The 22,758-nt window shown below is 42.6% G+C and overlaps 1 protein-coding gene across 1 annotated transcript in view; it reads right to left on the bottom strand.

The window, feature by feature from the left end:
- LOC137422969 (uncharacterized) overlaps positions 1-22,066 on the bottom strand; it is a 47,164-nt gene extending 25,098 nt beyond the window's left edge. Inside the window, exons 1-17 of the mRNA XM_078773642.1 lie at positions 21,960-22,066; positions 21,531-21,632; positions 21,366-21,425; positions 20,984-21,049; positions 20,820-20,879; positions 20,090-20,155; positions 19,925-19,984; positions 18,683-18,748; positions 18,518-18,577; positions 14,925-15,019; positions 13,329-13,408; positions 5,320-5,407; positions 4,817-4,966; positions 4,514-4,616; positions 1,413-1,557; positions 1,238-1,320; positions 511-618 (exon numbers count right to left, since the gene is read on the bottom strand). Of these exons, the coding sequence (XP_078629768.1) occupies positions 511-618; positions 1,238-1,320; positions 1,413-1,557; positions 4,514-4,616; positions 4,817-4,966; positions 5,320-5,407; positions 13,329-13,408; positions 14,925-15,019; positions 18,518-18,577; positions 18,683-18,748; positions 19,925-19,984; positions 20,090-20,155; positions 20,820-20,879; positions 20,984-21,049; positions 21,366-21,425; positions 21,531-21,632; positions 21,960-22,054 (1,487 nt within the window). The 5' untranslated portion in view covers positions 22,055-22,066. The remainder of the gene's footprint in view (positions 1-510; positions 619-1,237; positions 1,321-1,412; positions 1,558-4,513; positions 4,617-4,816; positions 4,967-5,319; positions 5,408-13,328; positions 13,409-14,924; positions 15,020-18,517; positions 18,578-18,682; positions 18,749-19,924; positions 19,985-20,089; positions 20,156-20,819; positions 20,880-20,983; positions 21,050-21,365; positions 21,426-21,530; positions 21,633-21,959) is intronic.
- Between the last annotated feature and the right edge of the window lie 692 nt (positions 22,067-22,758).

Here is a 22,758-nt window from a genome sequence, read left to right as displayed (position 1 = left end):
TCCAAGATGGCGCTAGTACGTGACCTATGATGTCATAATTATCATTTCAAAAATTATACAGGTGGAGTTGCACCTATAGTGAAAATTTCCTGTCAATCGGACCAACGGTTGCAGAGAAAATCATATTTATTCTGTGTGGACAAACAAACAAACAGACAGACAGACAGACAGACAGACAGACAAACACACGGACTCAAATGCAATACCCTCTCCTCAGACGAGGGTAAGAAGGAAAAACAGCAAATAACTATCGGTTACTGATCAAGTAAACAAATTCCAACCGAATACAAAAGGCTACACAAGAAAACTGGAGGTAGCTTCATCCAACCTTGCGTTGCTGGAAGCAATGGTGGCATCACTACATTTTGAAGACAAGAGGCCGACACACAGGTACCGATTCCACCGTGGTATCAGACACGAACGTTTCTATGTACAACGACTTTTATTAGGTCTTCCTCTCAGTCATTCGTCCGATAGCTCTGTCTATACGTTCAGACAACGCATCGTTACCTCAGGAGGTTTGGGGCCCACACGATGGCCAGATTCTTGTAGTGCATGTTCGTGATGCTCGAGTGGGAGGCCATGCTGGATAGATGTCGCAGCAAAAACTCAAGTGTGCTGGAAAGGAAATGAGACAATCACAACAGATGGAGTGAAGAATCATTTGGTAATTCAAAGGTCCAGTTTCCACCATGCAATTCAATCATGTAAATTTTTAGTTTTGAATGAACTTGTGGAACAGAGAAATTGATGAAAGAAAAGTCACAAATTCGTCCATGACACCATGTTGTGAATTTGAGAGACTTCAGAAGTGACGAGCCTCCAATTTGGAATGATATAACATCGACATGTGTGTTGTGATTAATATGTTTTAACACTAACAATCCTTATATCCTCACACTACTCCCACACCTCCACCACCTCAACATTCCCATCCCAGCACCTACACTTGCTGCCTAGAATAGCAAGTTTTAAAATATCAAGAAGCACAATGAAAATCTCTACAAACAAATATGGCTGAATTATTATTCAAAAATATAACTGTTGTCTTGATGCAAGAACTTCGGAAGAAGTTTCAAGAAAGTTGAAGGAAGGAAGCGGGGCGAGGTGGTGTATATTACATTACAACAGTGGTTTCATGATCCAGAAAATTTGCTTCTTACCCCCCTTCTGACCCCAGGTTGTTAATTATGGTGGTGATCGAAGAGATGGGCCTACCAACGTAGGGCACACGTACCGATAATGAGGAGGTGGTAACTGCTGGATGACGTCATGGATCTTCATCAGCTTCTCCTCCTGTGAAGGAGCAGACACCGCTTCCTGTGGAGAGCGACACGTGCGAAGGCTCAATAAACTACTCGACTGAAATGCCGGCTGCGTATAACACAAAGTAACAGAAACGAGTGCAATACCAAAAAGCGAGTGTACAGCTGGTTGGTGAGTAGAGGGTTTGGAAGCAATCTGAAGTAGAGCTTGCACAAAGACCCCACAGAGTGAATGTCCTGAAGGAAAGGCTCGTGGGACAAGTCAGGTACTCGCTCGCCGTCAAACTCGTGCCTGTAAAGTAAGGAAGCAGCGTCACAAAGAATGGAAAATTGTCAAACTCTACCTGTGTGCACCTGAAAAAGAACAAACAAATAAGATCATAAACTAGCAATTCATTAAAACGTTCATTCACCATTCAAATAATCCTACTACAAAACAGTCACGTGGTGGCACCGGTGTCAGGTGTCATATAGGTGTATCTGGTGTCCGGAGAACGGTGAAACTCAGAATTGTCTGAACATGGATTCCGACAACATGACCAACCTGCCTTTAAAAGCTGAAACTTTAAAAAGAATAATTAATTGTACCAAGTACCTTGTTCATCCTTATCGTTCCAGGCAATACCCCCAATGAATGCTGTAAAGGGTGTTTCCCTAAAGAATGCCTTTTTTTCCCGAAACGAATCACACGCTCACACATACCGCAATGTGAACGTACAAGTGATTATAATTAATTGTAGCAAGTCTCAACAACGCGTGCGCTGTGAGGTGAAAAGTCTCCAAAAATATCTTCTTTTTTTCTCATTTTTTAAAGATATGACCGAAAAACTCGTCGCTCAAAGGATCGCCTGTGTTGCGTTTGGAATTCCACGCAAGGTTTTTGCAGACACTCTCAGGTCCGTTAAGGCTGCACAGCGTTGGCTTTGTTTTGCATTATTTTCACAGCGTTGGCTTTGGGCGATGGCCTGGAAATTCGCCAGACCTCAATCCAGCGGAGAACCTTGGAGCAATTATGAAAGAGCGAGTTGAAGACCGCTTGTTGGATTTTTCGGAGAGCGAACAGTGTTCCCATGACCCTTTAATAGATATAATAAACGAGGTCTTGGAAGTAATGAAAGGTGATACTGACCTCCTTTGCAATTTGTTGAGGTCGTTTCGAACGTATTTGAATCTTGTGAAAGCCGCTGGCAGAATATCGATTAAAAATTATTAAAGTCCGAGATGTGCATCCGGTCGGGAAAAAAAGGCATTCTTTAGAGAAACACCCTTTACAAGAGATTTATAAATCCTTCACCAGTGAGAGATTATTTTGGATGCAGGAAGGCTCATGGAAGAGTTACTCCTAGTACAACAGGACGCAACAACAGGGGGGGGGGGGGGGGGGGACCAACAGCAGAGCTGAAGGCCAAGACAGGACGAGGCGGTCAAACAATGGGAGTGGGAAGGAATGGGGAGCAGAAGAGGATGCATGGGGTGGACAATATGGATACAGAAGGGAACTCTCAGAGAGGGAAAACTTGAAATTTGGAAGGAAGAGGGATTTGTGTGGGGGTGTAGAGGGGGTTGGGGGTGTTAACGATGGTAAAAAACAAATCATTGTTTTGGATTGGGGATGATCTGGGATGGTGGTGAACATCTGTCTTGAGATCTGCAGGGAAGAATGAGATTGAAGTTGGTTCCACAGGTGGGAAAAAGAGGACCAAATGAGTGGAAGTGAGCAGTGGTCCTGGATTTAGGTAGTTTCACCAGAAGGGCCTGAGGCCTGAAGAAACCTGAGGGGCGAGGGGGGGGAGGTGGGAGTGAGATCATTGATGGAGATTAGGAATATGACTGAGAACACTGCCTTGGGGTACTCCAGCCTTGACAGGGAGAGGAGATGAAAGGATTCTGTTGTCTATGAGAGTAGAGGAAATCAGGAAGCCATGTGTGGAGTTGGTGATCTGAGATGAGGTTGTTAGAGAAAAGGAAGGATTTCATATCAACCGCAATGATGGATTCCATGACCTTTCTGATGATTGTAAGTAAACTGATATGTATGTAGTTAAGGGGATCTGTTTTTGCTCCTTTTTATGTAATACTGTGATGTTGACCGATTTACAAGCAGATGGAAAATAATTTAGGACAAATGACAGGATGGAAACGACAGAGGAAGTGAAAGAGCAGCAGAGCAGGTTTTTAGGACATGTGAGCTGATGCCGTCCTGTCCAGTTGCAGAGTCAGAGTCGAGGGTTGAAATAACCTTCTCCACCTTCTCAGGTGCAAAAGACAGAGTCCAGGAGCAGTGAGGTATGCCAGGGAAGGGTGGGTATAAAGAGTGAGGGATTGGGGACACAGGATTTGGAAGCAAACACAGAATCAAGGTATTTGGGCTTCTCACGAGAGGAGTCGGTTGTGGTGCCATTTAAAGTGAGGAAAGGTGAGCATACACCAGAGACAAACCTAAGGCACCAACAGGTTTTCGAGGAGAGAGACAAGTTGGGAAGTTCATTCTTGAGGTTGGACAGATGATGTTGTCGGGCTCTCCTGAGAGAGGACACACACTTGTCGCAGACTTTCTTGAATTCACTGAGATTGCCATCGATCGGATTAGGCTTCCAGGAAGAGAAGGAAAGTTGTCTCAGAGCAACCGCCTCATCCCAGGATTAGTTGGGGCCAAAAACGATATATAGCATGATATCTCAAAAAGTTATGGATGGATTATGACAAACCTTGGTGGACGAGTTGGTTCAGAGACAAGAACAACACAATTCGATTTTGGTTCAGATCCGAATCCAGATCCGGCCTATCAGTGGAATCCAAAACGTACACTGTTCAGCATGGCGGAGGTGTGCGCTCTACCGAGTGCTGCTCCAGTATTGAAACAGACTGCATCATTCCAAACATCATTGTGATATTGTAATAATTAATAACAATTACAATTATCATTTTGATAATTATAAAAGTACATCACCCTGAATATCACTCTGACCACTTATGGTTCCAGCCCTCTCTCACCTCCCTGGCTTGAAGTGGAGTGGGTCGGCAAAACAATTGTGCATTTCATGACGAAAGCACGAAACTTCTCAAATAATATCTTCATACCATAAGGAGTTTTTTCAGATATGGAGGGATTTCGTATTTCACTTCAGATATCGTTGAGAGGTCAATGACCTGACTTACGGAATCAATGCATTTAGAATCACGAAATAATCAAATACAATCATGTGACTTGTTTGGCGAGTTTTCAAGAGCATATTAAAATCACTAACCGAAGACGTTGGATGTTCGAGGTAACTCCACACTGCCGATATATCCCGCATACGACTCCGTGTAGCTCGATGAATTCTGTACAGGTCTGCACCACCTGTGGAACTAACACGTGTGTTTGGGGGTTGGGGGAAAGATTTTGGCAGAAACATCAATTAATCCTTGCGTTCTCAGTCCGATGTTACAGTAGTGCACGATAGTTATACGAGTAGGGTCCACCGGTCGGAATGACGATAAAAGCACATTACACCGCCAAGCCGCACGGATTGTTAACCTCAAATCACATTAGAGGTCGCGGTTCTCACCATCTTGGCGGTAGTTTAGCAAGAGTTCTCCGAGGTCACAGCCGAAGACACTTTCTCGGAGGATCCCTCGCTGGGGAAGACGCTGCTTGGACGGGCGGAACCGCATGAAGCTTCGCAAAAACGTGAGCAGCTTGCCGTGTTTCCGGGACACTGCGGGCACAACCTTGAATCACAACAACCACAAAACTACCGACGCTCTTAAAGCAAAATCCAAACGAATATTTCATGATAACAGTTAGAGGTTCGTTCTTGAGATGTCATTCAATGCTTTGATCGGTCAGCATGCCATTCCACAAACATTCAACTGTGATGTTGAGTTCTGTTAGAACAAATACGAAGATCACTTGAGGATTCAAACTAATTTCGCAAATGTTCAAAATACGACTTGAAATCGCAAAATACAATTTTATATCAATTGAAAAGCAGCAGGGCCTTCGAGGCCTAGTATTTTGTTTGTGGTAAGGGGTTATGGGTAGCACGCGGAAATGACCGTGGTTCCTCACCGGGCGTTAGTGGTGTCTCCGGAGACACGACGGCTTTGACATCTCCATCTCCAATAAGCGTCACACATTCACTGGGAAATACTCCTACCTGTTGGACAAGATGAGACATGTGATATATGCACGGGAGATACCATGAACCGTGGAATGTTCCGATAACTCTCTGATTATATCAATAATAATCGATTGAAATGCCAAATTTTATAAAATCTACTTCGGTCACCACCAGGCAGGAATCTGCCCTGCAAAGAACAACTCAAACCAGCGATGCAATGATCGAATAACTTATTTAGACACAGATGGACGACATTTTGTCCATCTTACCTGTGCTTTGCACACACCTTGTTAACTTAACCCTCTGCATCTTCATTGTACACACTCCATTCTAATTATTAACTTGACCGAACATCCATATCCTTTTTTTGTAACGTTTCATAATTAAATGACACATCCCAGGCAAGGAAATTGGCCAGAATGGCAGCACACAATGGCCTACCTTTTTAAATACCGATATTTTCAGATCAACATTCTTTGTTTGTTTCTTAAATGTGAGGTTAATTTCTTAATTTGTCAAATTAATTTCTTAATTTGTGAGGTTTCTTAAATGAACTGCTCACTTCAGGTTCTGCCACAACATTTCAATTGGGTTAAAGTCTGGACTTGACTTTGCCATTCCAAAACGCAAAATCTCTTCGTTTCAGCCATTTAGTTGTATAATTATTTACTTGTGTGTTTCGGATCGTTGTCTTGCTGCACGACTCACTTTCTGTTAAGCTTCAGCTAATGGATGGATGCCCTGACATTCTCCTGTAGAATTTGCTGTTACAATCCTGGAGACGTTTTGCAATGCCTGGAGACGCCATAGGAAAGGTGTGGTGTACAACAAGAAAACAACCAACCAGAGTGAAAACCGAGTACTCCCTTTCAGCGTGCGTCATTGCCGAGCCCCCTTTGGTTCCCGGCAATGACGTCATGCAGCGACTGGAGATGGCATAGGAAAGGAGCGGTGTACAATAACTAGTGTGCTATCCTTTCAATCGACCACGGAAAGAACCTGCAGTGCCATGGATGAATCCAACAGATGGCGCTGAGAGACCACGAATTATTGTTAATCATGCTCATGAAGGAACTGCGCTCCAACGCGAGTCGAAAGAATTGACGCGACCAAAGACGGAATTCGTCCGAGTTGCTTTATTGAAACAAAACAGCTCAGGTATTCTGACAAGCCCGTTTTTCGGGCAACAATATATATACACATTTATGTCGGGAAGTTTGCCCGGCAAAAGCTATACCGGGCATGCCCGGGTATCAAGGGCGAGCCTTGGAAAGGCGAGTCTGGACCTGCCCGGGCGTGTTTGGCTGCGGCCTGGCAAGTCGAGGCTGGGCGTGCCCGGGCGCTCTGGGCGAGCACTGGAAAGGCGATAGCGGGCATGCCCGGACGCTCTGGGCGAGCCCTGGAAAGGCGATAGCGGGCATGCCCGGACGCTCTGGGCGTGCCCTGGAAAGGCGATAGCGGGCATGCCCGGACGCTCTGGGCGAGCCCTGGAAAGGCGATAGCGGGCATGCCCGGACGCTCTGGGCGAGCCCTGGAAAGGCGAGAGCGGGCATGCCCGGGAAAGACGAGACCGGGCGTGCCCGGGAGGTTCGGGCGTGCCCGGGAACAGTGAGTCCGGGCATGCCCGGGAGAGGCACGTCTGGCCGTGTTCTGGCCGGTGCAAGGCGATTATGTACATCCAGCGGTAACCGCTACACTCACGTTTTTTCTATCCGTTATCTTGTTCTTCGCCCACCAGATCTATTCTCCTCCCCCCCCCCCCCCCTTCCTCCTCCACCTATACCCCTCCATACGTGTTCTTTTATCTCCATCTATAAGACAGCCATGGAAAAGCAAGCATTTTGAGATTTTACTCTGTTCTTGTATGTGTCACTTTGATGAGATCTCCCACGTTTCTTTAAAAATCAGTCGATTGTCTTCTGAACAAGTTTGGACAATTAATTTTTTGGAGTTCTGTCAATCATTCAAGGCTAAATTAATTCCCTAACAGAACTAAAAAGGAGGAAATAATTGGTATAATAAATTAATATAGCAATACCACAATTATGTCGTAACGTAATTACACCACTACCAGACTTGCGTCGCCTCAACTCACACTTGCATCGCTTTATAAACCATACCTTTTATTCTCTAACGTTTTCAGAACTGCCAAGACTGATTGAAACGCCATAACTACATCGCAAAGTACAAAATTGGGAGATTGCAAAATCGTACACAGAACAACTGTCCGTTTGTGTACTTGAATACAGCTGTCATTAATCAAAATAAGAGGAACATCACCGGTAAAAAGTGAAATACATTTCGGGAAGTGGCGACGTTAGGAACGCGTCCCACGCTTATCTTATTAATGCTAATGACAACTAGAACGACACTCTTCGACGTCGTGACATCGACTGATATGCCTCCACCCATATTATTGCAATATAATAATACTTGTACCAAGTTTGATTTAAATCCATTCACCTGCTCTCAAGTATCACATTTTTACCTGACATGACCTCTGACCTCACCAAAATCATAAAATCACCTCAAATCTCACATTTGATGTCAAAATATAATCAGTTCATCTTTGCATCATAATACAGTCACGTGAAAAAGTAAGTACACCCCATGTAAAGTTTTGACTTTTTCAACATATTTCAACATACAGCTATTTGATCTTCATTTCAACAATATTGATAGATAAAGGTGATATAATATAACAAATATCATGAAACATTTACAGTTTGTAGTCCATTGTATAATTTAAATAAACATAAATGCAAATTTCGCATGTGGAAAAAGTAAGTACACCCCGACATTTATCGCTACTTCAAATACCTAAAATTAGAATCAGGTGCACCAGCTCAGGTGCAAATGAATAGAACATCGTTAGAGAGGATCTTGGAGGAACCTGTCTTATTTAAACCTGACATTTAGTTTGGTTTGCTCTTTGTTGATGAAGTGCGCGGCGTCACCATGCCTAGATCAAAAGAGCTCTCTGAGGCCTTCAGAAAGAAGGTTATAGATGCCTACGAGTCTGGGAAGGGATTTAAAAAGATCTCCAAAGAATTTGACATCAATCATTCGACTGTCCGGAAGATCATCTACAAGTGGAGAAGATTCCAAACAACTGCCAACTTGTTCAGGCTAGAGTCCCTGTATAAAGAGAGTTGCGCCATGCGCTGACCCAAGATTTCTGGTCACGTGATTTCGTGGCGCCATTTTGTGTCTAACTTCACCGTGCGTGAACGTCAGCTTGGTACGGGAATGTTGTTTATTGCCAAACAAAATGACTGGTTGTTCTGCTTTTGGTTGTTCAAACCAATCTGGGAAATATAAGATGTATAGATTTCCAAGTGATAAAGTCAGAAGACAAATTTGGGAAGCGAAAGTCAGACGAAAGAGCTGGAAAGCGATCGACTCCTCGAGACTCTGCCAGGTAGGCCCACGCCGCTTGATGATCGATGTTCAAAAGCAATTCTATCTGCTCGGTTTTTTTTTGGTTGTCTGTCCGTTGAAAACCCTTTTAAAGGGAAGTGATTTGTGTTTGTTTATAATCTTCAAGGAGCTGACCAAAAATGCATTTCCGTGGGAAGAACCCTGCTCAATTTTTTTCGGGTAGTCCTAGCGGACCGCTTGTGATTCTTGTGACTTGTCACTTGTGAGGAGTGAACGGAGTAGTGATGGTGTCTCACTTGTGAGGAGTGAACAGAGTAGTGATGAGTCTCACTTGTGAGGAGTGAACGGAGTAGTGATGAGTCTCACTTGTGAGGAGTGAACGTAGTGGGATGAAGTGTTGGTCTGGTCAGAGTGTTGTATTACGGGCAGAGTTTTCTTACGGTCTGAATGTATGAATCATGTTCTGTACTGAATGTATGAACCAAGTTTTGTACTGAATGTTTACTGTGTTGGCCTCATCGTGTTCCTGGTGAAATTAAACAAGTTATGGTGAATACGACGTCGTATCTGTGCTTTTCCATATCTGTTCGACTAGAGTCACTAGACGAACCGTGCACACTGCAGGTATTTTTTAAAGTTTTTTCTCTGTTTAATTACGGCTTGGCGCAGTCGAAAATTAAGTGTTAATTAAGTCGCCAGCTATGAAACATATTAATCGATCAGGCAATATCCATCAGAGTTCTGGGCAAGGGTGTAGTAATAAATGAACGTTTCAATCTTACTAGATGCCGATGACGTTTTCCTTATGTCAGAGACAGAAGCTGACTTGCAGCTTGTTAAATCATTACAATGGAAATTGAATATAAATGTCGATAAAACTAAAGTTGTACACTATAGAAATATGGCAATACCACGTACAGAATTTGTTTTAAGTGTGTTAGACTATATGTCGGCTGGAAGTCCTACACCGGAATTGCTCTCGGCACCCTTTAAAAAATATTGGATATGCCCACACTCCTTTCTAAAAGTTATTAAAATTCAGAGAACGACAGCATTGGTTTGTCTTACTTATAATGTTAGCTTTTATATGCAGTGTTGGCTTGTAATATGCATTGCCATACCACTTTTAATATCACCACACAGCTCTTTTTCATGGCAACAGCTGAGTTTTTGACAAAACAAATCACCTGTATGTAATAATAAGACTAAATATGTGTAGTAAATTTTTTTTTAGCAGGTTTAGAATATATCACCCCATATCGCGAATGTACATGTATATCTAATCCGACACACTTAGACACAAAATGGCGTCCAAATTTGAGTTGACACAACTCTCTATATACAGGGACTCTAGTTCAGGCCAGGCCGCCCCAGCAAGTTCAGCCCGAGAGCAGACCGCAAGATGCTGAAAGAAGTCTCTAAGAACCCCAGAATGTCATCACGGGACCTACAGGTAGCTCTTGCCACTGTTGATGTCAAAGTGCACGAGTCTACCATTAGAAAGAGGCTGCACAAATTTGATCTACATGGGAGGTGGGCCAGGAGGAAACCTTTGCTGTCCAGAAAGAACATCAGGGAAAGACTAAAGTTTGCCAATGAACACCGAGGCAAAGACCAGCACTTCTGGAACAATGTGCTCTGGACAGATGAGTCAAAGGTAGAGCTATTTGGCCACAGTACCAGCAGACATGTTTGGCGAAAACCAAAGACAGCATTTGACCACAATAACCTGATACCAACTGTAAAGCATGGTGGTGGAAATATTATGGTTTGGGGCAGCTTTGCTGCATCAGGGCCTGGGCAGCTCACCATCATAGAATCCACGATGAATTCTTCATTGTATCAGAGGGTGCTTGAGGATAATGTGAGGCCATCTGTCGGAAAGTTGAAGCTCAACCAAAGGTGGACCTTGCAACATGCCAATGACCCTAAACATACCAGTAAATCCACCAAGGAATGGCTGAAAAGAAAGAAATTGAGGGTTCGGGAATGGCCAAGTCAAAGCCCGGATCTAAATCCCATCGAGATGTTGTGGGGGGATTTGAAACGAGCTGTGCATGCAAGAAACCCCTCCAACATCACACAGCTGAAAGAATTCTGCATGGAGGAGTGGGCAAAATTTCTCCCAGTCGATGTCAGAGACTGGTAGACAGTTATAAGAAACATCTACTTGAGGTTGTTTCTGCCAAAGGGGACAATACCACCTATTAGAGCCAAGGGTGTACTTACTTTTTCCACATGCGAAATTCACATTTATGTTTATTTAAATTATACAATGGACTACAAAATGTAAATGTTTCATGATATTTGTTATATTATATCACCTTTATCGATCAATATTGTTGAAATGAAGATCAAATAGCTGCATGTTGAAATATGTTGAAAAAGTCAAAACTTTACATGGGGTGTCCTTACTTTTTCACGTGACTGTATATACTTATACCAAGTTTTGGAAAAATCCCATCACCGATTCACACGTTAGAACAGTGACAGATTTTTACGGTGTAGCCAATAGGGCAAGGCCATCGAGAACAATGTTTGTCCGTCCGTATGTATTTCCCCTCAAACGTATACAAATCAGAGCTGAGGATCTGATCACATGACAGGGTGATGTGATTATGTCTGATGTCATTACGGCGGTTCGGTGGCTGACTCTCCACACTCCAGCATTTCGATTCCAATTTCGGTCAGGCCGAACATATCGTCGAACCTGTCATATATCACAATCGCCATGCTCTACCTTTACGTTTTTCATTCAGTGTCAAACACAAACAAACCGATTGTTAAAATGATCATCAATATCAAAAGCATCGGCGTTATGTCTCTTCCAACAAAACGGTACGTATAGGCCTTAGGCTTTATGCCTCACCTTGGGTTCGCTTCAGACAAATTAAGCCCAGGTTTCTTAATACAGTAGTGTAGCGTTTCAGTAGTATTGTTTTCGTAATAGTAATAATAATAATAATAATATAGTAAATATGACCATAACACTTTAATCCCAATGTCGTGAATACATAGTTAATGGATTGAAGCGGTGTATGGTTCATGAATCGATGATAAGCGTTGTACGGTATGAACAACCGCGGAAGTAGGGAATTCGCCTCGGTTTTTTGATAGCATGTTATTAACCCAACCCTTGTGGGGTATATAGATTACAGTAGATCTTCCCTCAGTTCTGGAAGTAAAACTTATCTCACAGATGTCAGGATTCCTCTAAATTTCTTTGTTTTATGTTATAAATGGCATTAGCAACTGTTTAAAAAGCTAATCAAATGTGTTTGTGGTCTATAATATTTTACAAGTCCGGCTTCGCCGCTGTTAGACTTTCGGTCTTCTTCACTGAAGGAAACCTCTGACCTTTGACCTCTTGACCCCAAAATTCAATCAGTTCATGTTTACATCATGATAATACCTGTACCAAGTTTGATTTAAATCCCTTCAGCTGTTCTCAAGTTATGACATTTTTACCTGACATGACCTCTGAACATTGACCTGTTGATGCCACAATCCAAGCAGTTCATGTTAGCATCATATATACCAATACCAAGTTTGTTCAAAATCCCATTACTGGTTCACGAGGTGGTATAGCAACATATTTTTTACTTAACATGACCTCTGAACTTTAACCTCTTGACTCGAAAATCTAATCAATTAATCTTTAAATCATTAAACATACCTGTGCCAAGATTCAATTAGATCGCTACAGTCGTTCTCAAGCTATAGACCTATCACAGACTTTGACCTTTGACCTCGACACCAAAATCAAATCAGTTCATCTTTGCATCATAATATAAGCCTGGTGTTGGCTTAGCGGTTAGGGTGCCGGCTTGGGATCCTAGGATCCTGGGTTCGAATCCCGGTCGATCGCTAAATTAACACCAGGGGGGTTGACTCAGCCTGTCATCCTTCCGAGGTCGGCAAATTGAGTACCAGCTTGCTGGGATGAATGATCCCGGTGTGTACCCCGGCTTAGAATAGGTACACTGTATCCCTGCGCATCATAAGAGGCGACCAAGGGTTGGCGTCAGGAAGGGCATCCGGCCGTAAAAACATTGCCTCAAACAGGGAACCATGATTGTCATGGGGCCCACAAGGCTAACCACTGCTCTAGCGGGGAAATGGCCTTAAAACGATCATTCATTTTGCATCATAATACATATTTGTACCAACTTTGGTCAGAATCCCATCACTGGTTCACAAGTTATTGCAGTAACAGGATTTTTACCCACACATGCACTCTGACCTTTGGTCTTTGACCTCATGACCCCAAAATCAAATCAATTCATCTTTAACTCATTATACATACCTGCACCAAGTTTGACTTAGATCCGTTCAGACCTTCTCAAGTTAACGCGGTAACGAAATTCTATCTTGGACGAACGGATGGTCATACGGACGGACGGACGGACAGCCGGACGGACAACATGAAAACATAATGCCCCCGGCAACTTTGTCCGCGGAGGCATAACAATTGTTTTGGTTGACGTCGTTTTGATAATCGTTCTTACTTTTCAGAACGCATCCCCAATGCAAACTGAACTATTACTGTAAAAAGGGAATATAATGTCTTGCTTACCACAACCTCCCCGCAATTGTACTCTTCATGCGCCTCACTGCCAGGACTCTTATCATCTTCACCATGATGGAGAGAAGATCCTAGAAAGAAGAGGCAAAATTAACATAAAACAGATATTGTGACAGAAAAAGATCAATGGACAGAATATCACGTGTTCAGATGTGTGTGCATTGTGCAAATTAGAAATCAATTTCACAAATTAGACTTCGTCTTCTTCTTTTCCAGCCAGGTGTTCACATACCATATCTTCTAGTAAGAGGTCAAGGGCTCAGAGCATGCAGAATTGGCCCAATCTTTCAGGAACTGGTTGGCTAGGCCTGACATGATTGTAGTGGGTAAAGTCAGGAATTTGTAGTTTGCTCAAGGTGCCGGCGTTCATGAAGAGTCAACAACTCTTCATGAAAGACACTGAGAGATGTTTAATGTCTCCAAACTAATGCTACCAGACAGAATACCCAGCACAAGGCCCATCTGAGGTTCCACACATTTGTGACCAAACACACGACCTGTGAAGCACCATTTGATTTTATGAAACGGATGGAATCACCAGGAAAGACATTGATCAGGCAATGCTTTCCACAGTTGGAAGCAAGGGGAAGCTGACATTCCTGGCATCAATGCTTCGTCAGACCAAACGAGCCAAAAACAGTCCGACATAGGGCCTCACGAGCAAGACTAGCTCTTGATTCGACGGTGCATGGTCAGGATGAGAAGCAAAGCAGACTGGACAGTTCAGAGGTAAATTCGCTACGACTGCCCAGCCCTGTTGGACACAGTACAATTTATAAATGGGGGATTCCCTTCAGGAAAAGGATAAAGGAATAATGGTTGGAAAAAAAACACACAGAAATGCATCTGAAACAGTGTTGGACAACAATAGTGAAGGCAAATTTAGGTTTGTAGATGGATATTAAATGGATTTATATTTTAGAATCAGACAAAGACGTCTTCTTCGATGTTCATACTTAGCAAAACACTGTGGAGGAGCAAGCACCATTGGCTGAGAAGGCGGATGTACCGCTGATGCAGTGCCCTCTGCTCATTATGGCAGGAATTTGTTCAGGGTGCCAGTGATAGCTCCTCTACTCTTGGCGAAGGTCACCATGTGATCTTTAATGCTCACCACCTCATGCCGGCACACGGGACACCCAGTTTAAGCACCATCTCATGTCATCCATCCTCATGACCATGATCTTTATGCACCAATCTTTAACTTCCTCATCTATTCCATCATCTTGTCTGTCCATTTTAATCCTTGCCTTCCTCCTCTTCCATCAATATTACCAATCAGTATTGTTTTGTATTGGTTGAGGTGATGCTCAGTGTGGGTCCGTCTGCACTAAAGCTACACCTGTGACCAAGTGAAGCTGCTAAAACACCACCATGGCATTACTGGAGGATCAAAACAACAAGTTTGGAGCATTCATGGGAAAGGTTACTGTGATGAGAGGAAGTTGTTTGTGTCACTGTCGTGAGGAACAAGCAGCCACCACCAGCAAATTGAAAAATAAACAAATCAACAACAAAACATTTTCAGGTGTCTCTTCTTGCACTTGCAAATGACATTTTTTGTGAAGTTTGATTCTCAAAACTCACCAGTTAGCGGCTCTTCATCAACATATACATTTGATACTTGGGGTTCAGCATACTCTTCATCAACAGATACATTTGATACGTGACGCTCAGCATTCCTGCAGAAAATAAAGATTTTGTAAAGCCGTCGTTAAATAAATGTCACAAATAAGAAACAACGTCAGAATAAAAATGCAGTCAGGCAGGTTAAAATCAGACTGCATCGGTTCTTTGTGTGTTCTACATTCAGACAGCAAACAACAACACTACACTGTGCTACCCTACCAAGTATCTTCATACCTGATATCTCTACTCACCTTCACTCTTTCATTCCTCTTTTCTCCCGCCTCTGGAACAAACTCCCTCACTCTCTTAAATCCCACTCATCCCTCCAGGTCTTTAAAACAGCTGTTCACCTCCATCTCTTATCTTCTCCCATCCAAAACCTTGATCTTTTCTACCCCTAATTCACCCCAGATCCACTTTTCTGAAATACCGACTTCTTTCCTGGAAGTCCTAGCAGTATCCATGTGTTTTATTTACCTCGCCCACCCCCACCCCCTTCCCATGCCTCCTCCCCCCAAGCCCTCCCCCTCCCATATTTCTCCCGATGTCCCTGCTCTCAAATGTTGTACTTGTGTGCTTCCCCGTCTCTCCCATCTTGTCTCCCGCTCCCTTCATTTCATCGCATGTGTCCGTTTGTTCTTAGTTTGTTTTTTTGCAATTAATGTTAGCTCTTACACGAGTCTCAATCTTGTATATATATAAATAATAATAATAATAATAATAATAATGATAATAATAATAATAATCGAGCACAGTCTTTTTTACAGTCGTTTTACAAACTCCTTTGAGGCATCTTCTCCTCTGTAAAGATCTAACTTGTTGTGTTCATTACAAACAGATGATTTGATATTACAACAACAACCACAAGGAGTACAACAACAACAACAACAACAACAACAGGCATTTTAAGGCCATTTTCCCTGCTAGAGCGGGGGTTAGCCTTGCAGTCCCCATGACAATCTTCTCCATTTTGCCCTATTTTCTGCATCTCCCCTTGTTAACCCCCTTGCCCGCATTTCTTCTTCCACCATCTTTAGCCAAGTCTTTATCGGTCTTCCCCGTCCTCTACTTCCTTCTACATTCATTTCCATCACTCTTCTCAACCAGTCACTTTCATCCTTCCTTAACACATGACCAAACCATCTCAACCTGTTCATCTTCACAGCGTCCATCACAGGCTCTATTCCCATCATCTTTCACAATTCATCATTTGTCTTCCTCTCTCTCAACGATACTCCGCACATCCACCGAACCATTCGCATTTCCACCCTTTCCAGCCTTCGTGCTGCTCTACGTTCAATACCCATGTCTCGCTCCAATAAATCATAACACTTCTCACACATGCAGCATACACCTTTCCCTTCAGCTTCAACGACACTCCCCTCCTCGTCAGCACGCCACTCAGTTCCCGAAACTTCTTCCATGCACATCTCACTCCAGCAACCGTTGCTGAGTTTGATCCACCTTCTCCATTCATCATGTCTCTTAGGTAGCAAAATATTTTCACACCTCCCAGCTTCACGCCGTGTCCAAGATCCAACTCAACATTTCCTCCATCTGCAGCTCCCTCTGTGCACACCTTACACTTGAATGTAGCTGCCACACTGATTAATGACCCTCTCAGACCACTACAGTTTTGATGAAACCACTCAGCGCACATTGTACATTGAATGGAGTTCACTCCGACACCCTTCCTGCACACAGCACACGGCCACTTCCCAGTTCTTTCCACCTCACCACATGCTTTCCAAGCTGGCCTCCAAAGCCAGTTGCCGACTGGGAATCCTCCGTTGTGCGAAGTCCTTTCTTGGCACACCTGAGCTTCTCACCACATGCAAGGCTTTCATCCGTAGATCAATGGAACACTGCTCTCCCCTCTGAGCTGGTGTTCCTGCCTGCCGCGATGCAGCTGACTCCGAGGGCCTTTCACTTGCTCACCACAGGCAGGTACGTGGTCTTTCTGTCTTCTACAGACTCCTCTCCGGCCTTGCTCCCCCAGATGTCTGTGCTCTGTCCCCACAAATATTCCTTCAGGTCGCACAAGATCTGTCAGCAACCCCCTTCTTGTGAAACTGCCATAAATCAAGACCCTCTGCTCACCTTCACTCTTTCATTCCTCTTTTCTCCCACCTCTGGAACAAACTCCCTCACTCTCTTCAGTCCCATTCCTCCCTCCAAGTCTTTAAAACAGCTGTTCACCACCAGTGTCCATTTGTTTCATACATCTCCCACCCCACAACCTGTGTGAAAACATTTTGCTACCTCGGAGACGTGCTGAATGGAGAAGGTGGATCAGACTCGGCAACGGTTGCTCAAGTGAGATGTGCATGGAAGAAGTTTCGGGAACTGAGTGGCGTGCTGATGAGGAGGGGAGTATTGTTGAAGCTGAAGGGAAAGGTGTATGCTGCATGTGTGAGAAGTATTATGATTTATGGGAGCGAGACATGGGTAATGAATGTAGAGCAGCAACGAAGGCTGGAAAGGGTGGAAACGCGAATGGTTCGGTGGATGTGTGGAGTGTCGTTGAGAGAGAGGAAGCCAAATGATGAATTGCGAAAGATGATGGGAATAGAGCCTGTGATTGATGCTGTGAAGAGGAACAGGTTGAGCTGGTTTGGTCATGTGTTGAGGAAGGATGAAAGTGACTGGTTGAGAAGAGTGATGCAAATGAATGTAGAAGGAAGTAGAGGACGGGGAAGACCGAGAAAGACTTGGCTAAAGATGGTGGAAGAAGAAATGCGGGCAAGGGGGTTAACAAGGGGAGATGCAGAAAATTGGGCAAAATGGAGAAGATTGTCATGGGGACCGCAAGGCTAACCCCCGCTCTAGCAGGGAAAATGGCCTTAAAATGCATGTTGTTTGTTGTTGTTGTATCTCCCACCTCCTCCCCTTCCCCTGCCCACTCCCTCCCACAGATCTCCCGATGTCCCTGTTCTCTACTGTTGTACTTGTGTGCTTCCCTCTCTCTCCCCATATTGTCTTCCACTCCCTTATTACATGTTTTATGTGTCCGTTTATGTTTATTTGTGATTAATGTTAGCTCTTGCACGAGCCTCGATCTTGTGTACAAAAAAATAATAATAATAATAATTCATGTCCCTCTCTTCAGATCAGGTATCTCCTGCCGCTTCTCATTTGCACTTCTCGACAGACATTCGTATCACCTTTAACTTTCTCTTCTTCGTCAGATACCTCTCCCTTATTTTGGAGTCTGGCTGTGAGAACAGTTGTAGCAGTGGGAACAGGTGTGGTTCAAGATTTTCACAAATCGGTTCACCAATCGTTTTGTTGACTGGCAGGAATTTGTCATTTGTTCAGGGTACCGGCAATAATTTGTCAACTCTCTACAAGAGACATGCCAACTCAGTTTAAACAACTCAGTGGAATCCATCAGCCCTGAAACCTCCAAACAATGGCACAGAAAATATTTTAAGAGCAAAATGTGATCGAGATACGACAGGGGGAACTTGAATTTCCTTTAAGGAATACCATTTCCATTGCGAGCATGTGTCATGACAGGTCATTCCAAAGGGATATTTTCTCATACTTACACGTCATGTGCGATGTCACCACAACACTTGTTCTTCTTATAAAGTGTGGTAAACTTTCGCCTTGGTTGAAAAAGATTGAAATGTTAGCTTCTTGTACATTTGTTGTGGTAGATATAGTCAAAAACAAGTTTAAAAAGTCATGAGGAGGAAAATAAAATTATTTACTTCAGACGCTTCAAACAACTGATTTTCTTTGTCTTGGATGGTAAAGACTTCTTCATCTTTGGTTCCCTGAAAAAGAACAGATCTCTTCATCCACAACTGAGTTCAAATGTGCTAAACCGGTTAATAATCAATAAATGAATGAATTCAAATAAATAAATATGTAATAATGGTAATTGGTTCACGAGTTATCAAGTGACCACTATATCCGTCATGTGTGTGCGTCTGTCTGTCCACAGCATAACTACCAGATGATATCATCTGATCTTGATGAAACTTGGGTGGGAGGTTGATATCATGATCTAGTTGTGTCCCGCCTAGAGTGGGCGTATTGCGCCCATTGTGGGCGGAGCCACGCCCGAAAAAGATGTCTTTTTAGGGGGTAATCGAGTTCAAGCTACATCTTCTCCGAGGGGTTTGGTGGAATCTGACAGGGGTTTTGATATTTAGTTAGGCCAATGTCATGCGTCTAGCCCCACAGAGCTCGATTTTTCATTTTTGCCCCAAGATCAAGGTCACAAGGTCACGAAATTTAGAAAAGTCGATTTTTCATGGTTTTATTACATTGTTCGCTTCCTGATAGGGTGAAATGTCGTACATGATCTTATATTATCACATACATCATGAAATACAAGTTTTCCAACAAATTTCAGAATCTTCGACCTTTGACCTTTGAAGGTCACAAAGGTCAAATTTTCAAAGTTCTCGGAATCGAACCGAATTTTCGGTATTGTGCAGCTAACTAACCTCATAACTGATTATACCTTATTTTCTATCTCATTTCAAGGTCAGTAACCTTAGTTTTGACATTTCCAGGCCAGCACCACACACAATTACGTACAGCTGGCTCATAAAGGCCTGCGCACGCAGCACATTGGGGCCCTTTGTAAATAGGCATGTACACCGCATGTTGTGGGCCGACACCTGCCATGTGGGCCCCCGACCCCCCAGTCCGGGCCTGTTTCGGTTATAGTCCGTCCTTTGTCATTGAATACCGCTCGCTCGTGAACCATCGTCGTCTCCTGACTTGTAAATAATTATAAATGGTAATAATGCTAATAATGCTACGAATATGTAATAATAGTGAATAATGGTAATAAATGTGTGAATACAACAGGGAGAGCTTGATATACGATAGGGAGATTGAGATACGACTGGGAGAGCTTGAATTTCCTTCAAGGAATACCATTTCCATTGCGAGCACGTTTCATCTCAGGACATTCCAGAGATATTTCCCATACTTACACGTCATGTGCGATGTCACCACAACACTTGTTCTTCTTATAAAGTGTGGTAAACTTTCGTCTAGGTTGAAAAAGATTTAAATGTTAGCTTCTTGTACATTTGTTGTGGTAGATATTGTCAAAAACAAGTTTAAAAAGTCATGAGGAGGAAAATAAAATTATTTACTTCAGACGCTTCAAACAACTGATTTTCTTTGTCTTGGATGGTAAAGACTTCTTCATATTTGGTTCTCTGCAAAAGAACAGATCTCTTCATCCACAACTGAGTTCAAATGTGCTAAACCGGTTAATAATCAATAAATGAATTAATTCAAATAAATAAATATGTAATAATGGTAATAAATAATAATAAATGCGAATAATGCTATTAATATGTAATAATGGTGAATAATGGTAATAAATGTATCTGGCTAATAAATAACTATCCCTGGTGTTGGGCTAGCGGCTAGGGTGCCGGCTTAGGATCCTAGGATCCTGGGTTCGAATCCCGGTCGATCGCTGAATTAACGCCAGGGGGGTTGACTTAGCCTGTCATCCTTCCGAGGTCGGCTAATTGAGTACCAGTTCACTGGTAATTCCCTGTTTGTCGTTAAAGGCGGCAAAAAGGGTTGGCGGCAGGAAGAGCATCTGGCCGTAAAACATTGCTTCAAAAAGGGGACCAAAAAACAACAACAACCACGGTTCCCGAAAAAGGCCAACCCCCGCTTTGCGGGGAAAAATGGCCTCTAAAGGTGGTTAATGGTAATAAATGTGTGAATACGACACGGAGAGCTTGAAATACGACAGGGAGATTGAGATACGACAGGGAGAGCTTAAATTTCCTTCAAGGAATACCATTGCCATTACACGCATGTTTCATCTCAGGACATTCCAAAGGGATATTTTCTCATACTTACACGTCATGTGCGATGTCACCACAACACTTGTTCTTCTTATCATGTGTGGTAAACTTTCGCCTACGTTGAAAAAGATTGAAATGTTAGCTTCTTGGCATTTGTTGTGGTAGATATAGTCAAAAACAAGTTTAAAAAGTCATGAGGAGGAAAATAAAATTATTTACTTCAGACGCTTCAAACAACTGATTTTCTTTGTCTTGGATGGTAAAGACTTCTTCATCTTTGGTTCCCTGCAAAAGAACAGATCTCTTCATCCACAACTGAGTTCAAATGTGCTAAACCGGTTAATAATCAATAAATGAATGAATTCAAATAAATAAATATGTAATAATGGTAATAAATAATAATAAATGCGAATAATGCTATTAATATGTAATAATGGTGAATAATGGTAATAAATGTGTGAATACGACACGGAGAGCTTGAAATACGACAGGGAGATTGAGATACGACAGGGAGAGCTTAAATTTCCTTCAAGGAATACCATTGCCATTACACGCATGTTTCATCTCAGGACATTCCAAAGGGATATTTTCTCATACTTACACGTCATGTGCGATGTCACCACAACACTTGTTCTTCTTATCATGTGTGGTAAACTTTCGCCTACGTTGAAAAAGATTGAAATGTTAGCTTCTTGTGCATTTGTTGTGGTAGATATAGTCAAAAACAAGTTTAAAAAGTCACGAGGAGGAAAATAAAATTATTTACTTGAGACATTTCCAAAAATTGGGGTTCTTCGCTGTCATCGACGGCAACGGATGGTTCACACCGTAATCATCTGAACAAGTAGACTTGTTCATATTTAGTTCCCTGTAAAAGAACAGAACCCTTGAATCGACAAATGAGTGCAAATGTGCTAAACCAGATATATATATATATATATATATATATATATATATATATATATATATATATATATATATATATATATATATATATATATATATATATATATATATATATATACATTCTCCATTTCAACAACTGACACTACAATGCCCCTGCACTAAACATCACGTAAAATAAAATATCGAGCAAAGGTGCATTTAAAAAAAAAAACCCCACGGTATGGGGCGAGATGAGCAGGTGCACAAATGAATGTGCTCTCGATGTTTGTTCATCCATCAGCTGACACACCTCATTCCCTGGTGATGCTCTTGTACGTCCTCCGCAATCACGCACCACTCCTTCCTCCCACCGGCAAGTGATGATAAGTAAACTAGAGAGTTCATAGAACACCTTACTCCCCGCAATCCTGAGAAAAAGGACATGCTGCTGTTAATAAACTCTTTTCAAATCTTGCTTTGCCTTTCCTAGCACGATATATTTCGTACGAGCCGGGATTTTGTCCAAATCTCGATTTCCCCAAAGCTGAGAGCCTGAGCTCATAAAATTTGATTGGTCGAGATGGGGTCATATTTTGTCCAAGCACTGCTAAACTGGAGGTTTTTTCGAAACTAGAGGCCAAAAAGGTAATTTGTATTCCACAGTGTTCAAGTATTTAATTCATTTGAAATAAAAAGTTTTAAAGGTTCTAGAAACTATTTTTTTCGTTATTTTACCGCCATTGATCGTTTTACACCACATTATTTAAGACGTTTAATTCGTTATTTGTGACTGGTGTTTGCGTTTTTTATGATGTCACGATTGAAATAAGAAGTTTCATGTTTGGAATGATTTTCAATTTCATTCTCCTGACAGGCAGACAGACTAAAACAATTACCTCACTCCTCTGTGCGCTCGGGACGACATTCCGTCCCAATTTCAGAGTCAAACTACTGCTAATGTGCCGTTTCATGTTCCGATTCGTGTTGTAGTGTTCAAATCGAGTGTTCAAAATCGAGATTCGTGTTGTAGGAAGTGTTTGCTTCACAATCATCTCCAGGATGACCTGATGCCAGATGATCAAACAATATGTGGCAATCAGGCATGCCAG

Source organism: Myxine glutinosa, chromosome 3 (assembly GCF_964187855.1).
Source record: "Myxine glutinosa chromosome 3, kmMyxGlut1.1, whole genome shotgun sequence".
In the NCBI taxonomy this organism is placed as follows: Eukaryota; Metazoa; Chordata; class Myxini; order Myxiniformes; family Myxinidae; genus Myxine; species Myxine glutinosa.
Note: the sequence above shows the minus strand (reverse complement) of the source record. Positions and strands in the feature narration are given on the sequence as shown.